The sequence below is a fragment of the Perognathus longimembris genome, chromosome 6 (genome assembly GCF_023159225.1).
Source record: "Perognathus longimembris pacificus isolate PPM17 chromosome 6, ASM2315922v1, whole genome shotgun sequence".
Classification (NCBI taxonomy): Eukaryota; Metazoa; Chordata; class Mammalia; order Rodentia; family Heteromyidae; genus Perognathus; species Perognathus longimembris.
The window spans coordinates 85,232,415-85,248,033 of NC_063166.1; the positions used below are offsets into that span (position 1 = coordinate 85,232,415).

The following is a 15,619-nucleotide window of genomic DNA, read 5'->3' on the forward strand; positions in this document are numbered from 1 at the left end:
GAGCCTCCATGCAGACTGGGAAAACCTGTGTCCTTCACCAGTTTCCGTTCTGTGGTGACAAGGACAACATGCTTCATGTGGAGAGGCTGTGACCGTCCTCTCTAGAGCTCGCCTGTCTCCATTGCCAGTTCCCGTTACCCCAAAAGGCCTGTTCTTTGTGTGAGAGAGTGATGAGGGGTCAGTGACTTCCCGGCCAGTGTGTCCGTGCGGGCAGTGCACACCAGGCCAGCCCCTCCCCCAGCGTGGACCGTGGAAGGCCAAGGGACGTTGCCCACTGAGCCATCGAAAACTGCACTTCCTTGTCTAGTGTCATTTCTAGCATTTGAGTGTTTGATATGTCGAAACCTAAATTTATATGTAGTTTAATTTATTCATGCCGATTTCCAAGCGGTGGCAAGTTGTTTATTTTTATATTGTTTATCCTAGGACTTGCTTGTTGAGATTTTCAAGCAATCGTTCCTTTCCTTTTAGTGGCTGTCTGAATTTCACATCCCAGTTTTAAAAGAACCCATCACTTTACTGTGTTCTTAGATATGAAAAGGTTTTATGTAGTGGAATCTGAGTAACTTTTGCATCCCTAGGATACTCAATTTCAATCCTATACAAACTTGGAAAATTATGGTCAAAGGAAAAGTCGTCCATTTTCACTAACAAAGTAGCATGGGAATATTTGATCAGCTTTTACTTAGATAATAATAACCACATTTACTATGAATCCTTAAAATTTCGGGACAAATGTGGCTATCCAAGCTTGACGTGTGAGATCTACTGAAGCTGATGTTTTTCTTGAATTGACAAGTGTTACAGTGAAAAGTTTTATGTTGAACAAACTGGTTACCTACCCAGACTTGAGTGCTTTGCCATGTAAGAGCCCTTCCCTGGCAGCATGGAACGGGATGAAGAACTGTGGTCCGGTGCAGACGCTGGCTGACCGCCAGTGGGCACATTCTGTGAGAATGTTCTAAAAACGTTCTCCCCTATTAGACGCATCTGCACCCCCGGGCACACAAGCATTAATTTTGTAGGCATAGGGTTCAAAAACCCTTCACGCCGATAAGGGCTTGAAACTGTGTATGTCCATATTTACCAAGTTACGGAAATAAGAGTTCTTAATTGCTAAATGACAGAAACATTAGCAGCTTCATTTAGCGAGTCATCTATCCCTTCCAGCTTCCTTCTGTTTCTTTCTGGAAGTGTCTACACAAGTCATCTGCGAACTCAGTCATAGACTGAAACCGCCCGTTGAGGATGTTAAGTATTATAGAGAACTGTGAAAATAGTTTTTATTCCTTGCCAGTCTGGGAATATGCCGTGTGTGGGGGGGGTGTGAGTGTGAGTGTGTGTGTTTTAATTTTAAGCACTGTGTGAGTACTTTTTGCAAGAAAAGGTCACTTACAAAAGAATCACCCCGGAACTTCCATCTGAGTTGTCTTACATTAAGAATTTCTTGAATGTTGTGTATATATTTTAAAAAGCACTTTGTGAGATAGTTTGTACATTGGTTTCTTAATTTATACATGATTTTGGTGTTAATATATTTGATGCTGACTAACAGAATGTTTCTCGAATGTTCCGTCGGCTCCGGGGACGCCGCGGGGAGGCCCCGCGCGGCCGCGTGGGTGGCGGCGCTGCTTCTCGTGACTGCTTCCACGCGAGGCCGGGACAGACGCCCGGGACACGAGACGGTGGCCGCCCTCGCCGGGGCCCGGGGAAGTGCGGCGACCGACCCCGGCCGGAGCGGAGCCGAGCGGAGCCGAGCGGAGGCGCCCGGGCCCGGGGGGGGGGGGGGGCGGGGGGCGGGGAGGAGGTCGCACCCGCGTCCGGGCCCGCGGGGCCGACGTTGCCCACCCACCGCATTAAACCGTGTTTAGCCACCGCTTCCACCGCCGAGCCGGTCGAGTCGTCTCGTTGTCTGCGCGCGCGGCGCCCCCGGGAAGCTCCCGGCCGGCCCCGGGTCGCGGGTGCCGCGGCGGGCGGCGGGCGGCGGGCGGCGGGCGCGCCCGGGCTCTGCGCATGCGCGGGCGCGGCCAGGCCCGCCCCGGAAGTCGCCGGCCGCGGCGGGCGTCCCGGAAGTCGTGGCTCCGAGCTGGTGGGTGCGAGCGCGCGGGGCGCGGGAGGGCGGAGGGCGGGCCGGGCCCTCGTCGGGCTCCTCCGCCCCGGAGCCGGGTGGAGGGCCGAGCGGAGCGGAGCGGGGAGGGTCGGGGCCGGGGCGGGGCGGAGCGGGCCGGGCGCCGACACCGTCCTCGGCAGCGCTTGGGTCCCTGGCGGCCCCCGCGTGGGCCGGGCCGGGCCCCCCGCAGCCCGCGGCCGGTCGGGTCTCGGGCCCGGACGCCGGCCCTTGTGCGCTGGGCAGCTCTTGCGCTCGCCCTCCGCGCCTCGGGCCCGCAGGTCCTCCAACTTGCTACGAGCAGCGTGCAGCCCAAGCTGCCCTCCAAGTCCAGACCCCAGGGCCGCGCCCCGCGCCCCGGATCGCCTTGTCAGCCTGTTGAGCGGTTCCGGTGAGACGCCTGGCAGTCACTTCCAGGGGCCAGGCCGCGAGAGCTTCACGCTTCCTCGAACAGTGGCGCGGTGCGGTGTGCAGCCCTGGCCCCTCAGGAGGGCGGCTCCTGACCTTTGTGAAGGCCCTGTCAGAAGTTCAGGAGACCCTCACCTGAACCCCCGAGAAAGCCTGGGCTTGGTGGCACGTGCCTGCCATTCCAGCCCCACGAGAAGGCGTGACTGAGAGGATGGCGGTCCCGGCGGACCCAGCATAAATAGCAGGTCCTACTTACAAAAGAAAAACTGCAGGCCAGGCCAGTGGCCCACGCCTGTAATCCCAGCTGCTGCTCAGGAGGTTGAGATGGGAGGACTGCGGTTTGTGAAAGTCAGGTGAGGGTCTTAGCTCCAATTAGCCACTAGAAGAACTGGAAGTGGCCCTGTGGCTGAAAGTGGTGGAGCACTAGCTTTGAGTGAAGAAGCTCAGCGACAGTGCCCAGGCCCTGAGTTCAAATTCCGTAACCAAAAATAAATAAAAAGCTAAAGGGAGAAAGGAAGAACGCCAGGGAGGGTGTGACATTGTCCCAAAAGAAATGTACTCTTTACATGAGTTACATAACTCTAACCCCTTTGTACATCGCCTTTATAATAACAAGTTAAAAATTGTAAAAATAGCTAAAGTGAAACGGGCTCAAGTGGTAGAATGCCTGCTTTGTAAGCACCAGGTCCTAAGTTCAACCCCAGTACTTCCTAAAACAGATAAAAGAATGATAATAGTTCATCACCTACACCAACTATCCAAGAACACAGATGAGTAAATCGATGCTTTATGAAGAACACGGCCCCATAGGGCTTGCGAGGGCTCCCCGCAGACAACCCGCCAGCGGGGAGGCGCCTGGCTGCTGCAGTCTAGTGCTCTGAGGGCACGCGGGTGACCAAAGGCGCGCCACCTGCCAGGGGTGGCTTAGTGGAGCCCTGTCACAGGTCCAGCAGGAATGAGGCTGTAAGCTGCCAAGTGCTAAGGTCAGAGGGTCAAGGGATGTTGAGTGGAGGGGAGGATATGTGGGTGGTTGGCACGTGGCCCCTCCTGCTGGGACTTCGTGGTGGCTCCCCGTTTGTGATAAAGGCACTAACTAGCAGGGGGACAAGCAGGGAGGAGGCCAGCAGGATTTCCAGGGTGTCCCCACGGTTCACGCACCAGCCTGGGAGCGTTCCAGACCCCGTGGCAGCTTTACCACGTGGGCATGGCCAGGTGCTGTGGCCTCTAGCATCCCCTGCTGGAAGGTGACACCAGGGGGAAGGCCAAGCTTCAGGCCCGGGCCGGGCTTTCTGCAGGCCAGTCCTGACCTAGGGCCACCCAGAAGTCTCTTCCGTCCCTCGGGGAATTCCAAGGGACTGAGAGGGTCTCGGTGGGCCCTCCTGTCGCCCCGCCTCAGGAAATCAGGAGGGTGCTTAGGGGTTTTTATTTCATGTTGAAGAGGTGGTGCTTGAGGTCTAGACTCCTTTTTGAGTATTTTTCCTGGGAGGATACTTGATATCTCCCAGAGCAATCCATCCAGTGTTATGAAAGATTTAATAACGTAAATCTTCTATAACAGAACCTGCCCTGTCTCAAAAGTAGGCTAATGGGCTCCAGGGGAGCCCGGCCTCGGGTCAAGAAAGTCCATCATTCCTTTGTGTCTGACGGCATCCGGCTTGTGCCGTGGCCTGGGCGCGTGGCGGTGGCTTTGGGTCCCGGAAGTTGGTGACTCACTGTGCCATGTGACCTTTCCCAGGAGCCATGATACCTGCCAGGCTGTTTCGGGCCAGCCTTGGCCCCGTGCTGGAGGGCGTGGCACGGTGGGCTCCATGCCCCCGGGCTGGCCTCAAGCCTGGCCAGCTCCTTCCAGAGCAGGCGTTGTCCAGGCCACTCTCGGCGGGCTGTGTGGACCGCGCCAAGCATCGGGAGTCTCCCGGGAAGAAGCCACTCTCTGAGAAGAAACTGGTGAGTGGACGCGTAGAGCCGCCGCAGGTGCTCCTGGGAGGACGGCGGGCTGCCATGCGCTCTGGTTATCCCTCGCGTCCTGACCGCTGCCGAGGGCCTCACGGAGCCTCTGAGCCAGAGCCTGTGTGTTCAGAATCACGCTGGTGCAAGGAGCAGGCCTCGGCCTTGTCTACCCTTAGTCTGGTGGGCATGGCCGGTCATTTGCGACCAGCTGAGCATCTGGCTTAAGTTAGGTATTTCTGGTTTTATTTTTTGCCAGTCTTGGGGTCTTGAACTCAAGTCCTGGGCACTGTCCCTGAGCTTTTGCTCAAGATTAGCATTCTGCCACTTGAGCCACAGCTCCACCGTCTGGCTTTTTTGGTAATTTGTTGGAGTCTCATGAACTTTCCTGCCTGGGGCCACTTTTGAACAACAGTCCTGAGATCTCAGCCTCCTGAGTACTGGGATTACAAGCTTGAGCCACTGGAGCCTGGCTAGGTATTTCTTTAGTATGTATGAACAATTCTAGTGTAGAACTTCTCGAGAGGAGGCCTTTGGTTGCACAGGTCTTTCAGCCTTACAGCACGTTTCTGTTCTGTTGACGAGAACCTTCTGTTTAAAGCGTGATGCTCTTTGACCAATTCCGGAAGATCCATGCGATGGCTTCCCTCATTTTTTTCCTGCAGGAGAGGCTCTATTCAGATAAGCATTGTCAGGGCCCAGCTGAGGCTTCCCCTGACTCCTCTTCCCCCAGCCAACCTGGAACCTAAGCTCTGTCTCCCCACAGTCTCCCGCTTTTGTCTTGGGTTACACAGAGAGCTTTGGAACAGCAGTTCAAGGTTTGTCCAAGTGGGAGAAGAATCCTAACCTACTTGCTTTTCTGCTTGTGTGTGTTTATTTTGGTGGTGTGGTGTTGGAGATTAAATCCAGGGTCTTGTGTGTGGTGGATGAATGCTATACCACTGAGCTATGTTCCTAGACTGTGTATCTTCTTTAAAAAAAAAAAAGAAAAAGAAAATCCTTGGGCTGGGAATATGGCCTGGTGGCAAGAGTGCTCGTCTCATATACATGAAGCCCTGGGTTCGATTCCCCAGCACCACATATATAGAGAACAGCCAGAAGTGGTGCTGTGGCTCAAGTGGCAGAGTGCTAGCCTTGAGCAAAAAGAAGCCAGGGACAGTGCTCAGGCCCTGAGTTCAAGCCCCAGAACTGGCAAAAAAAAAAAAATCCTTCGCGCACGTTGAATGGAAATAGATGCTGCGAGTCTAGGTGGGGACCATGGCAGCCCTTGGGGCCTAGACACCTGTCTTCTGTGTGCCCTGTAAGAAGCAGGGGCTTTTCTGGGTGCCCAGTGGCTCAGGCCTATAATCCCAGCCTCTTGGGAGGCTGAGAACAGGAGGATCACAGTCATGGTTCAACCCCATCTCAACCCACCGCGAGGTACAGTGGCCCCTACCTGTCATCCTAAGCTATGTGGGAGGTACACAGTTCCTGGGCAGAAAAATCTGCGAGATGCTATCCCAGTGTAAGGAAGCTGAAGTGGTCTGTGCCGGTCATCGCAGCCATGACCAGAAGACTACCGTAGAGGCTGGGAATATGGCCTGGTGGGAGAGTGCTTGCCTTGTAGACGTGAGAAGCCGGGCGTAGGAAGCTTCCAGCCTAGTCAGGTGCCCTGCGTGGAGGGAGGCCCCACCTCAAAAGCAGCCAGCCAAAAGATGGGCCGGAGGGATGGCTCAGCCGTAGACCGACCTAGGCCCTGAGTTCAAGCACTCCTGCAGAAAGAGAAAAAGCAAGTGTACTGGTCCAGTGTGAGCGCTGTGCCTACAGCTGAACTCGCAGCGGGAGCTGATGTTTATTAAATAGCAGCCCCGTGGGAGCTGATATTTATTAAATAGCAGCCTCGCCTAATCCTTACATATTTTTTTAAATTGTTGTTGTTTTTTTTCAGTTGTAGGGCTTAAACTCAGGGCTTGGGCACTGTCGCTGAGCTCATTTTTTTGCTCAAAGCTAGTGCTCTACCATTTTTGAGCCACAGCGCCATCTCTGGTTAGTTGGAAAGAAGAGTCTCACAGACTTTCCTGCCTGGGCTGGCTTTGCACTGCTATCCTCAGATCTCAGCCTCCTTAATAAGTGGCTAGGATTATAGGTGTGAGCCACCAGCACCTGCCAATAGTTACTTATTTCATAATGAGTTCTGATTCTTTAACTGGTTTGTGCCTGCCTCGGGGCCTGGGGAGAAATCTCTAAGAGACTCTGTCAGCTAGAGGCATGGTGCAAATGGAAGAGCCCCAGGACCGCCAAAATCAAAAAACCCCAGGCTTAGAAGAGCTCTGTCTGCTGTGCTGCGCTCAACAGAGGAGCCCTGGTGTGGTGGGGCCACAGAAAAGGTTCTTTGTCCATAGCCAAAAGTGTGGGGATGGCCTGCAAGCTGCTGCCTCCCTCCCTGCCACACACACACACCCAATTAGGAAAGACAGGCCTGTGTTTTGAGCAGTGTGTTTCTATTTGAAAGCAGGTAGACGCTCACTCTGTTCCAGGAGGGCTTGCCGCACAGGCAGGTTCCTTCCGGTTAGAAATGCTACGCCCTTGAAGTATGTTCTCTATACCAGCCCCCCATCGAGTCTGCACCGATGCCATCCAGCCTGCCATTCTAGTGACCCGTGGGAACTGCTTTTCTGTTTGTTGAGACAGTCTGACCACGTGGCCCCTGCTAGCTTTGAACTCACTAGGTAACACCCACCTTTTTATCTTTGGGTTTTAGTAGAGATCTGTAATTAGCATGAACTTCCCAGTTTGGTAGACGAAGGCATATTTCCGGTGGCTGTTGGGGATTTCAGATGGTGCCCTGTGCTCTCTGTAGAAAAGATACTTCGTGGACCAGCGCAGAGTGTTTGTCCGCGGAGGAAATGGAGGCTCTGGTGCAAGCTGCTTCCACAGTGAGCCCCGCAAGGAGTTTGGAGGCCCTGACGGTGGGGACGGCGGCAGTGGTGGCCACGTCATCCTGAGAGGCACGTACCCTGGGGACGGCCGAGGAGGAGCCCACGCGCACCCCCACGCGGACGGTCTTGTCCTGGTGTTTAATGTGTCTGCATTAAACACCGGATGTGAAGCCGGCACCCGTGGCTCACATCTGTAATCCTAGCTATTCAGGAGGCTGAGATCTGAGGATCAAGGTTTGAAGCCAGCCCAAGCAGGAAAGTCCATGAGACTGTTATCTCCAATGAACCACCAAAAAAGCCAGAGTACAGCTTTAGCTTTTTCACTAGGCTTGAGCAGAAATGCTCGGGGACAGCACCCAGACCCCGAGCTGCAGCCCAGCTCGGCACGCACACCAACGTCTGATGTGTGGACTCCATTTTTGTAACTGGATGTTCATAAACAGCCCAGAAGTGAGCAACTGCAGCGCTGAATGCTTTCAAGAGTTGTTTGGGTTCATTCTTGCTTTTTTTAAAAAAAATTTTACAAAGCCGATATACAAAGTTACAGTTACGTAAGTCAGGTAGCAAGTACATTTCTTTTTGGACAATGTCACTCCTCTCTGTGCTTCCCTGCTGTCCCCACCCACAACTATGTAGTTCATTTTCAACATAGCGTCCAGTGAGCATCACTGCTGCATTTGTTCACCCTTCCTCCCTCCATTTCTGTGCCTCCCCTGGCCCTCCCAAAGACAGAGAAACAAGACGAAAAGAAAACAAAAACAGCAACGTAGAAAAAAACGTTGTTTCTGTTTCCTGGAATTCATTTCTATAACTATTCTTTTACATGGTCAGAGACCCCTAGGCGTTGGGCCTTCGTGTTCCTCTCCTTTGGTCTCACTGTGTGTGAGTGTCTATAGAGGCCTGTGGGATTTACCGTGCTCCTCCTGTGTTTAGTAGGTCTAGCTTTTGCATAGGAGAGAAAGCATGCTCCATTTGTGTCTCTCTGTTTTTGCTTTTTTAGTCTCAGGAAAAAAAGTTTTCTCATGGGAACCTAGCATGGTGTTAGCTGTCAGGGGTGAAAGGTCCAGTCACCACTCAGCGAGTGCCGTCAGGGCCGCCTCGCCTTCAGCCTCAGATGCTAAGGAAGCCAGAGCAGAGGTGTTCACAGTATCGAACCGCAAAAACGTAGAGCATTGTCTTTTGTTTTATTTTTTTATTTTATTTTATTTTTTGCCAGTCCTGGGCCTTGGACTCAGGGCCTGAGCACTGTCCCTGGCTTCTTCCCGCTCAAGGCTAGCACTCTGCCACTTGAGCCACAGCGCCGCTTCTGGCCGTTTTCTGTATATGTGGTGCTGGGGAATCGAACCTAGGGCCTCGTGTATCCGAGGCAGGCACTCTTGCCGCTAGGCTATATCCCCAGCCCCCCTTTTGTTTTATTTGATTCCGTTTTTGAGACAGGGTCTGGCTATGAAGCCAAAGCTGGCCTTGAACCTCAAAATCCTCTTTCCTCAGCCTCCCAAGGGCTGGGGTTACAGATGTGCACCACCAAACCCGGCACTGCTGTTTTATTAATTGATGATGGCCTTGTGAGTGACTTCAAACTTCAGAAATGACAGTGCTTTCTGAAGGAAAGAACTTAGCTTTCTCTAAAATCACATTGCTAGTCAGAAATCTCTGCTACGGCTCCATTCTACATCTCCACACACATTTGAAGGTTCTTAAGGGCTGGGGCTTTGCATGTGTACATGTGTGTATGTTTGTGTGGGTGTGAGTGTATTGTGCGTGCAATGTATTGTGCGGGCTATTCTGGGCCTTGGACTCAGGGCCCGGGCGCTGTCCTTGAGTTTCTGAGCTCAAGGCTACCGTCGACCACTTGAGCCACAGCTCAGAATCCCCTTCAGGATTTTGGGTGCTTAATCAGAGATAAGAGTCTCACAGACTTTGCTGCCTAGGCTGGCTTCAAACTGTGATCCTCAGATCCCAGCCTCCTGAGTTGCTAGGGTTGCAGTGTGAGCCCAGCACCCAGCGGGTTCTGTTTCAGCACAAAGGCACTGAAAGTTCCTGGTCTCATGCTAGCCAACCAGCAGGTCAAGTCCCTGTCCTCAGTGCTGCCCCGGTATAGAGGTTTTGATGGAGAAGATGGCAGCAGCAACAACTGCTCTGGACGAGGTGGCGCCGTGCTGTACATTCAGGTGAGCCCGGTGGGGAGCGGGCCTGGGGAGACCGGGTCCAGGTGGAGGTGTGGGCACCCCCTCCTGGGGGGCTGTCTGACCCACAGAGGTCGCGAGGAGTTTGAAGACCATGTGAACAGCGCTAGAATAGCTGTAGAGCAGTACACAGGTGTGTTTCATAGCATGAACAACCGCATAAAGAAGGTCTGCTGTGCTCGAGAGGAAGGGGGCTCGCGGCGCCCCATCCTGCCTCGGCCGGCCCGTGTCCGGTGAGCGTGACGGCGTGCTGCTTTGCAGGTCCCCGTGGGCACGCTGGTGAAGGAGGGGAGAGAGGTGGTGGCCGACCTGTCGAGCCCGGGAGAAGAGTACACGGCTGCGCTCGGCGGGGCCGGAGGAAAAGGCAACCGCTTCTTCCTGGCCAACGACAACCGCGCCCCGGTCACGTGCACGCCGGGAGAGCCAGGCCAGGAGCGCACCCTCTCCCTGGAGCTCAAGACCATGGCCCACGCTGGCCTGGTGGGTCCCGTGACCGCAGCTCGGTGCTGGGGGCCGGCCCCGGCCCCGCCCCCTCGCCCGGCCCCGCCCCCTCGCCCGGCCCCGCCCCCTCGCCCGGCCCCGCCCCGCCCCCTGCACGCCGGGAGAGCCAGGCCAGGAGCGCACCCTCTCCCTGGAGCTCAAGACCATGGCCCACGCTGGCCTGGTGGGTCCCGTGACCGCAGCTCGGTGCTGGGGGCCGGCCCCGGCCCCGCCCCCTCGCCCGGCCCGGCCCCGCCCCTCGCCCCACCCCGCCCCCTCGCCCCGCCCCGCCCCCTGCACGCCGGGAGAGCCAGGCCAGGAGCGCACCCTCTCCCTGGAGCTCAAGACCATGGCCCACGCTGGCCTGGTGGGTCCCGTGACCGCAGCTCGGTGCTGGGGGCCGGCCCCGCCCCGCCCCCTCGCCCGGCCCCGCCCCTCGCCCCGCCCCCTCGCCCCGCCCCCTGCACGCCGGGAGAGCCAGGCCAGGAGCGCACCCTCTCCCTGGAGCTCAAGACCATGGCCCACGCTGGCCTGGTGGGTCCCGTGACCGCAGCTCGGTGCTGGGGGCCGGCCCCGGCCCCGCCCCCTCGCCCGGCCCCGCCCCTCGCCCCGGCCCCGCCCCCTCGCCCCACCCCGCCCCCTCGCCCCGCCCCCTGCACGCCGGGAGAGCCAGGCCAGGAGCGCACCCTCTCCCTGGAGCTCAAGACCATGGCCCACGCTGGCCTGGTGGGTCCCGTGACCGCAGCTCGGTGCTGGGGGCCGGCCCCGCCCCGCCCCCTCGCCCGGCCCCGCCCCCTCGCCCCGCCCGGCCCCGCCCCCTCACCCGGCGCTCCCCCGGCGCCTTGCCTTGCAGGTGGGATTCCCCAACGCAGGGAAGTCCTCGCTCCTCCGAGCCATCTCCAACGCCAAGCCTGCCGTGGCCGCCTACCCGTTCACCACCCTGAATCCCCACGTGGGGATCGTCCGCTACGAAGACCACCAACAGCTAGCAGGTACAGCTCCCAGAATCCCACCACGGGCTGGCTCTGCACGGGCCAAGGACCGGGGAAGTCGTTATGTAACTCCTAAATTTAGCTTCCTGTTTAAAATACGATGTTTTTCCTTATTGAAAGTATTTTAGTCTATTCTGTATCAAAGTGTGGAGCCCCGCCCCCGCCCCCGCCCCCGCCCCCACGCAGGAATCCTTAGTTCCAGAAATGTGAGTTCAGATCTCCGGCCTGAGGAGGGCTTCTCGTCCCTGCATTTATTCTCTTCACCTTGGAGTTCAGCAGCCACAGTTGTGCCGACAGCATGTGATTTAAAAAGCTTTCCCTGTACCATTTTGAGAGAAGAAAACTTTTTTTCCAGAAGATAATGTACCCATTAAAAATAGTAAGCCTGCTGGTAAGGTTATTTGTATAGCACTTTATATTTGCAAAGTACTCTATAACGATTTTTATCGGTAATCAAATTATTCATAGAGTGCAGGAAGCCATTTTCCCCTTTTTGAATCATGTTTGAAGCCAGAAGCCAGGCGGCTGCTCAGCGTTGCTCGTTAGGTTGATCCGCCGTCCCGCTCGCCACCGAGGGTCCCAGCGTGCTGGTGCAGGGCAGGCTCGGGTGCCGCGTGCACGAGGCGGACGGGTTGCTTGACGTGAGGGCGTTCCCGAAGCGCCTGGGAGCCCAGGGACGGGGCTGGAGGGCTCCAGGCCTCCTCCTCGGCCCCCGCGCTCCGGGGCGGGGCGGGGCGGGGGGGACTGACCGCGCGCCCCGTGTCCCGCAGTGGCCGACATCCCGGGCATCATCCGAGGCGCCCACCGAAACAAGGGCCTGGGGCTGGCCTTCCTGCGGCACATCGAGCGCTGCCTCTTCTTCCTGTTCGTGGTGGACCTCTCTCTGCCAGAGCCGTGGACTCAGGTGGAGGACTTAAAGGACGAACTGGACAAGTACGAAGCAGGCCTGTCCGCGCGGCCTCACGAGATCGTGGCCAATAAGCTCGATCTCCCGCAGGCCCGGGCCCGCCTGGCCCAGCTGCAGGCCCGCCTGGGGCGGGAGGTGGTCGCCCTGTCCGCCCTGACCGGGGAGAACCTGGAGCAGCTGCTGCTGCGCCTGAAGGGGCTGCACGACGCCCACGTGGCGGCGGAGCTGGGGCAGGGCCGCCGGCCCCTCCGCTGGTAGCCCCGCCGGGCCCCGCGCCCGGGGCCGGGGGCTGGCACGGGGCTGGCGCGGGGCCGGGCGCGCGCGCGGAGGGCTCAGCAAACCTGCCGGAGGCGTGGGCGGCCTCGCATGCCTAAGAGAGAGTGCTTGTAAATATTTGACAGTGTTGCCGTTTCTGCCTTCCCACCAACTCGGGGCTCCCTGCAGAAGGCCCCCCCCCCCCGCCCGGTGGGGGTTCCCTCGGGCGGCGAAACCTCGCAGGCCACCTGACACCCGTGTGTGCCCAAGGGCTCTGCGTACCTGTCGCCCGCTGACTAATTGGCTGCGGTTGACTCATTTGTGCTAATTAACACCTCTAACGAGGAGGAGGACCCGCTGCTGGCCGAGGTCAGCGCGTGCCGGGAGCGCACGCACACCAGCCCTGGGGCTCCCCGCCACGTCGGAGCTCCTGGCAAAGCAGCCTTCGGTCTGCACCGGGCGCAGAGCAGCAGCCGAGCGCCAGCTTGTGGGTGCCGCTGCATGGCCTCGGGCGGGCACCCCAGCCGGGTGGGGGGAGGGGGGCGGACCCGCTCCTTCCCGACTCCTTCCTCGCACACACGCTGAGCTGTGGGAGCCGGAGGCTTCACGACTCAGTGCACCCAATATCCGACCCCGGCACGCGCAGCGCCTGGCTCCGCTTCGGCGCGCGGGCGTGGGGAGCGGCTTGTTAACTACAGCTGACATGAGCGGGGGGGGGGGGGGGGGTGGACGGACGGGGGCCTCACTTCCTCACTTCCCAGACCCACCTTGCCCCCAGGAGGATTCCAGCCTCCCTCCCCGCGCACCTGCAGCCCCAGCCGCCCGGCTGCCCCTGGGGCTGGGCTCTCTGGGGTGACCTCCTCCCTGGTGGGGGCTGGGCTCTCTGGGGTGACCTCCTCCCTGGTGGGGGCTGGGCTCTCTGGGGTGACCTCCTCCCTGGTGGGGCTGGGCTCTCTGGGGTGACCTCCTCCCTGGTGGGGGCTGGGCTCTCTGGGGTGACCTCCTCCCTGGTGGGGCTCGGGGATTTGTCTTCCGTGCCGGGCTGAGCACGGGTAGCACAGGACAAGGACGCCGACCACCCCACCCCACCCCTGCCAGGCGCCTCCACCGCCCTCGGGGGCCCTTCAGAAATGGAGGGAGGGTGCAGAGGCAAGCAGGGAGACACCTGCCCCAGGTGAAGCGGGCCACAGGGGGTCCCAGGCGCACTGCGCCACCGGGCGGGCTCCGGGAAGATGGCCCTGTGTGCGTCGAGCCTGGGCTGCCTCAAATAATAAGCCAGCGCCTCGGCTTTCAGGAGCAATTCAGTTTTGATCTAACATCAAATCTGCAACTAGAACACCAGGTCCTTTTACCCCAGCTTTATTTTAATGTCTTGTGATTTCAAAGGTCCTGGTGTTCTGGAGGCCAGGGTGGGTCTGGCATCTATTGCTTTCTCTTTCAGGCTGCCACAAAGGGTTTGTAGTCAAGCCAGGCCTGAGAGCATTAATTATCCCCCGCTTTCATCTCTGTGCCGGCCCTGCGCTCTGGGGAGGGGCGCTCGAGGGCTCCGCCTGACCCCGCCCCGCCCCGGCCGTCTCCCAGCCCAGCCACGCCAGGTCGCGTCCCACACTTGCCCGCGTCGCGCACGCCTGGCCGAGAGCGGCGTGAGCCGGCGCCACCGGGGCTCTGCAGCGGCAAGCCCAGGAGGGAGGCGTGCACACGTGCGGGTGCCCTGGAAAGCGTACACACATGCGGGGTGCCCCGGGAAGCGTACACACATGCGGGGTGCCCCGGAAAGCGTGCACACATGTGGGGTGCCCAGGAGGGAGGCGTGCACACGTGCGGGGTGCCTCGGGAAGCGTACACACATGCAGGGTGCCCCGGGAAGTGTGCACACATGCAGGGTGCCCAGGAAGGAAGTGTGCACACGTGCAGGGTGCCCAGGAAGGAAGCGTGCACACGTGCTGGGTGCCCAGGAAGGAAGCGTGCACACGTGCGGGGTGCCCAGGAAGGAAGTGTGCACACGTGCGGGGTGCCCCGGGAAGTGTGCACACGTGTGGGGTGCCCTGGGAAGCGTGCATACATGCGGGGTGCCCCGGAAAGTGCACACATGTGGGGTGCCCAGGGAGGAAGTGTGCACACAAGCGGGGTGCCCCGGAAAGCGTGCACACATGCAGGGTGCTCAAGAAGGAAGCGTGCACACATGCAGGGTGCTCAGGAAGGAAGCGTGCACACATGCGGGGTGCCCCGGGAAGCGTGCACACGTGTTGGGTGCCCTGGAAAGTGTGCACACATGCGGGGTGCCCCGGGAAGCGTGCACACGTGTTGGGTGCCCTGGAAAGTGTGCACACATGCGGGGTGCCCGGGAATGAAGCGTACACACGTGCGGGGTGCCCAGGAAGGAAGTGTGCACATGTGCAGGGTGCCCAGGAAGCGTACACACATGCGGGGTGCCCTGGAAAGTGTACACACGTGCAGGGTGCCCAGAAAGCGTGCACACATGCGGGTGCCCTGGAAAGTGTAGACACATGCGGGTGCCCTGGAAAGTGTAGACACATGCGGGTGCCCTGGCAAGTGTACACACATGCGGGGTGCCCCAGAAAGCGTGCATACATGTGGGGTGCCCAGGAAGGAAGTGTACACGTGTGGGGTGCCCCAGGAAGCGTGCACACATGCGGGGTGCCCCGGAAAGTGTGCACACGTGTGGGATTCCCAGGAAGGAAGTGTGCACACATGCGGGGTGCCCTAGAAAGCGTGCACACATGCGGGGTGCCCAGGAAGGAAGCGTGCACACATGTGGGTGCCCTGGCAAGTGTACACACATGCGGGGTGCCCCGGAAAGTGTGCACACATGGGTGCCCAGGAAGGAAGTGTGCATACAAGCAGGGTGCCCTGGAAAGCGTGCACACATGCAGGGTGCTCAGGAAGGAAGCGTGCACACATGCGGGGTGCCCCGGAAAGTGTGCACACGTGTGGGGTTCCCAGGAAGGAAGCGTGCACACATGCGGGGTGCCCTGGCAAGTGTACACACATGCGGGGTGCCCCAGGAAGTGTGCACAGATGCGGGGAACCCTGGAAAGTGTGCACACGTGTGGGGTGCCCACGAAGGAAGCGTGCACACATGCGGGGTGCCCAGGAAGGAAGCGTGCACACATGCGGGGTGCCCTGGGAGGCGTGCATACATGCGGGGTGCCCCGGAAAGTGTGCACACATGGGTGCCCAGGAAGGAAGTGTGCATACAAGCAGGGTGCCCTGGAAAGCGTGCACACATGCAGGGTGCTCAGGAAGGAAGCGTGCACACGTGGGGTGCCCAGGAAGGAAGTGTGCACACATGCGGGGTGCCCTGGGAGGCGTGCACACATGCGGGGTGCCCCGGGAAGCGTGCACACGTGTGGGGTGCCCTGGAAAGCGTGCACACATGCAGGGTGCTCAGGAAGGAAGCG

At 58.8% G+C, this 15,619-nt stretch overlaps 1 protein-coding gene across 2 annotated transcripts; it reads left to right on the forward strand.

Annotated features, from left to right (window-relative positions):
• The first annotated feature begins 2,044 nt into the window (after positions 1–2,044).
• Positions 2,045–12,335, forward strand: Mtg2 (mitochondrial ribosome associated GTPase 2). Of its 2 annotated transcripts, none has more exons than XM_048349696.1 (7): positions 2,045–2,089; positions 4,251–4,459; positions 7,299–7,446; positions 9,433–9,548; positions 9,825–10,043; positions 10,897–11,035; positions 11,806–12,335. In XM_048349696.1, exons 2-7 carry the CDS (start codon positions 4,256–4,258, stop codon positions 12,198–12,200), a joined length of 1,221 nt encoding a protein of 406 aa, XP_048205653.1. In that variant the 5' UTR covers positions 2,045–2,089; positions 4,251–4,255; the 3' UTR covers positions 12,201–12,335. The 2 variants fall into 2 exon arrangements, with proteins under 2 accessions (XP_048205653.1, XP_048205652.1); XM_048349695.1 differs by lacking the exon at positions 2,045–2,089 and adding an exon at positions 2,811–2,868.
• The last annotated feature ends 3,284 nt before the right edge of the window (positions 12,336–15,619 follow it).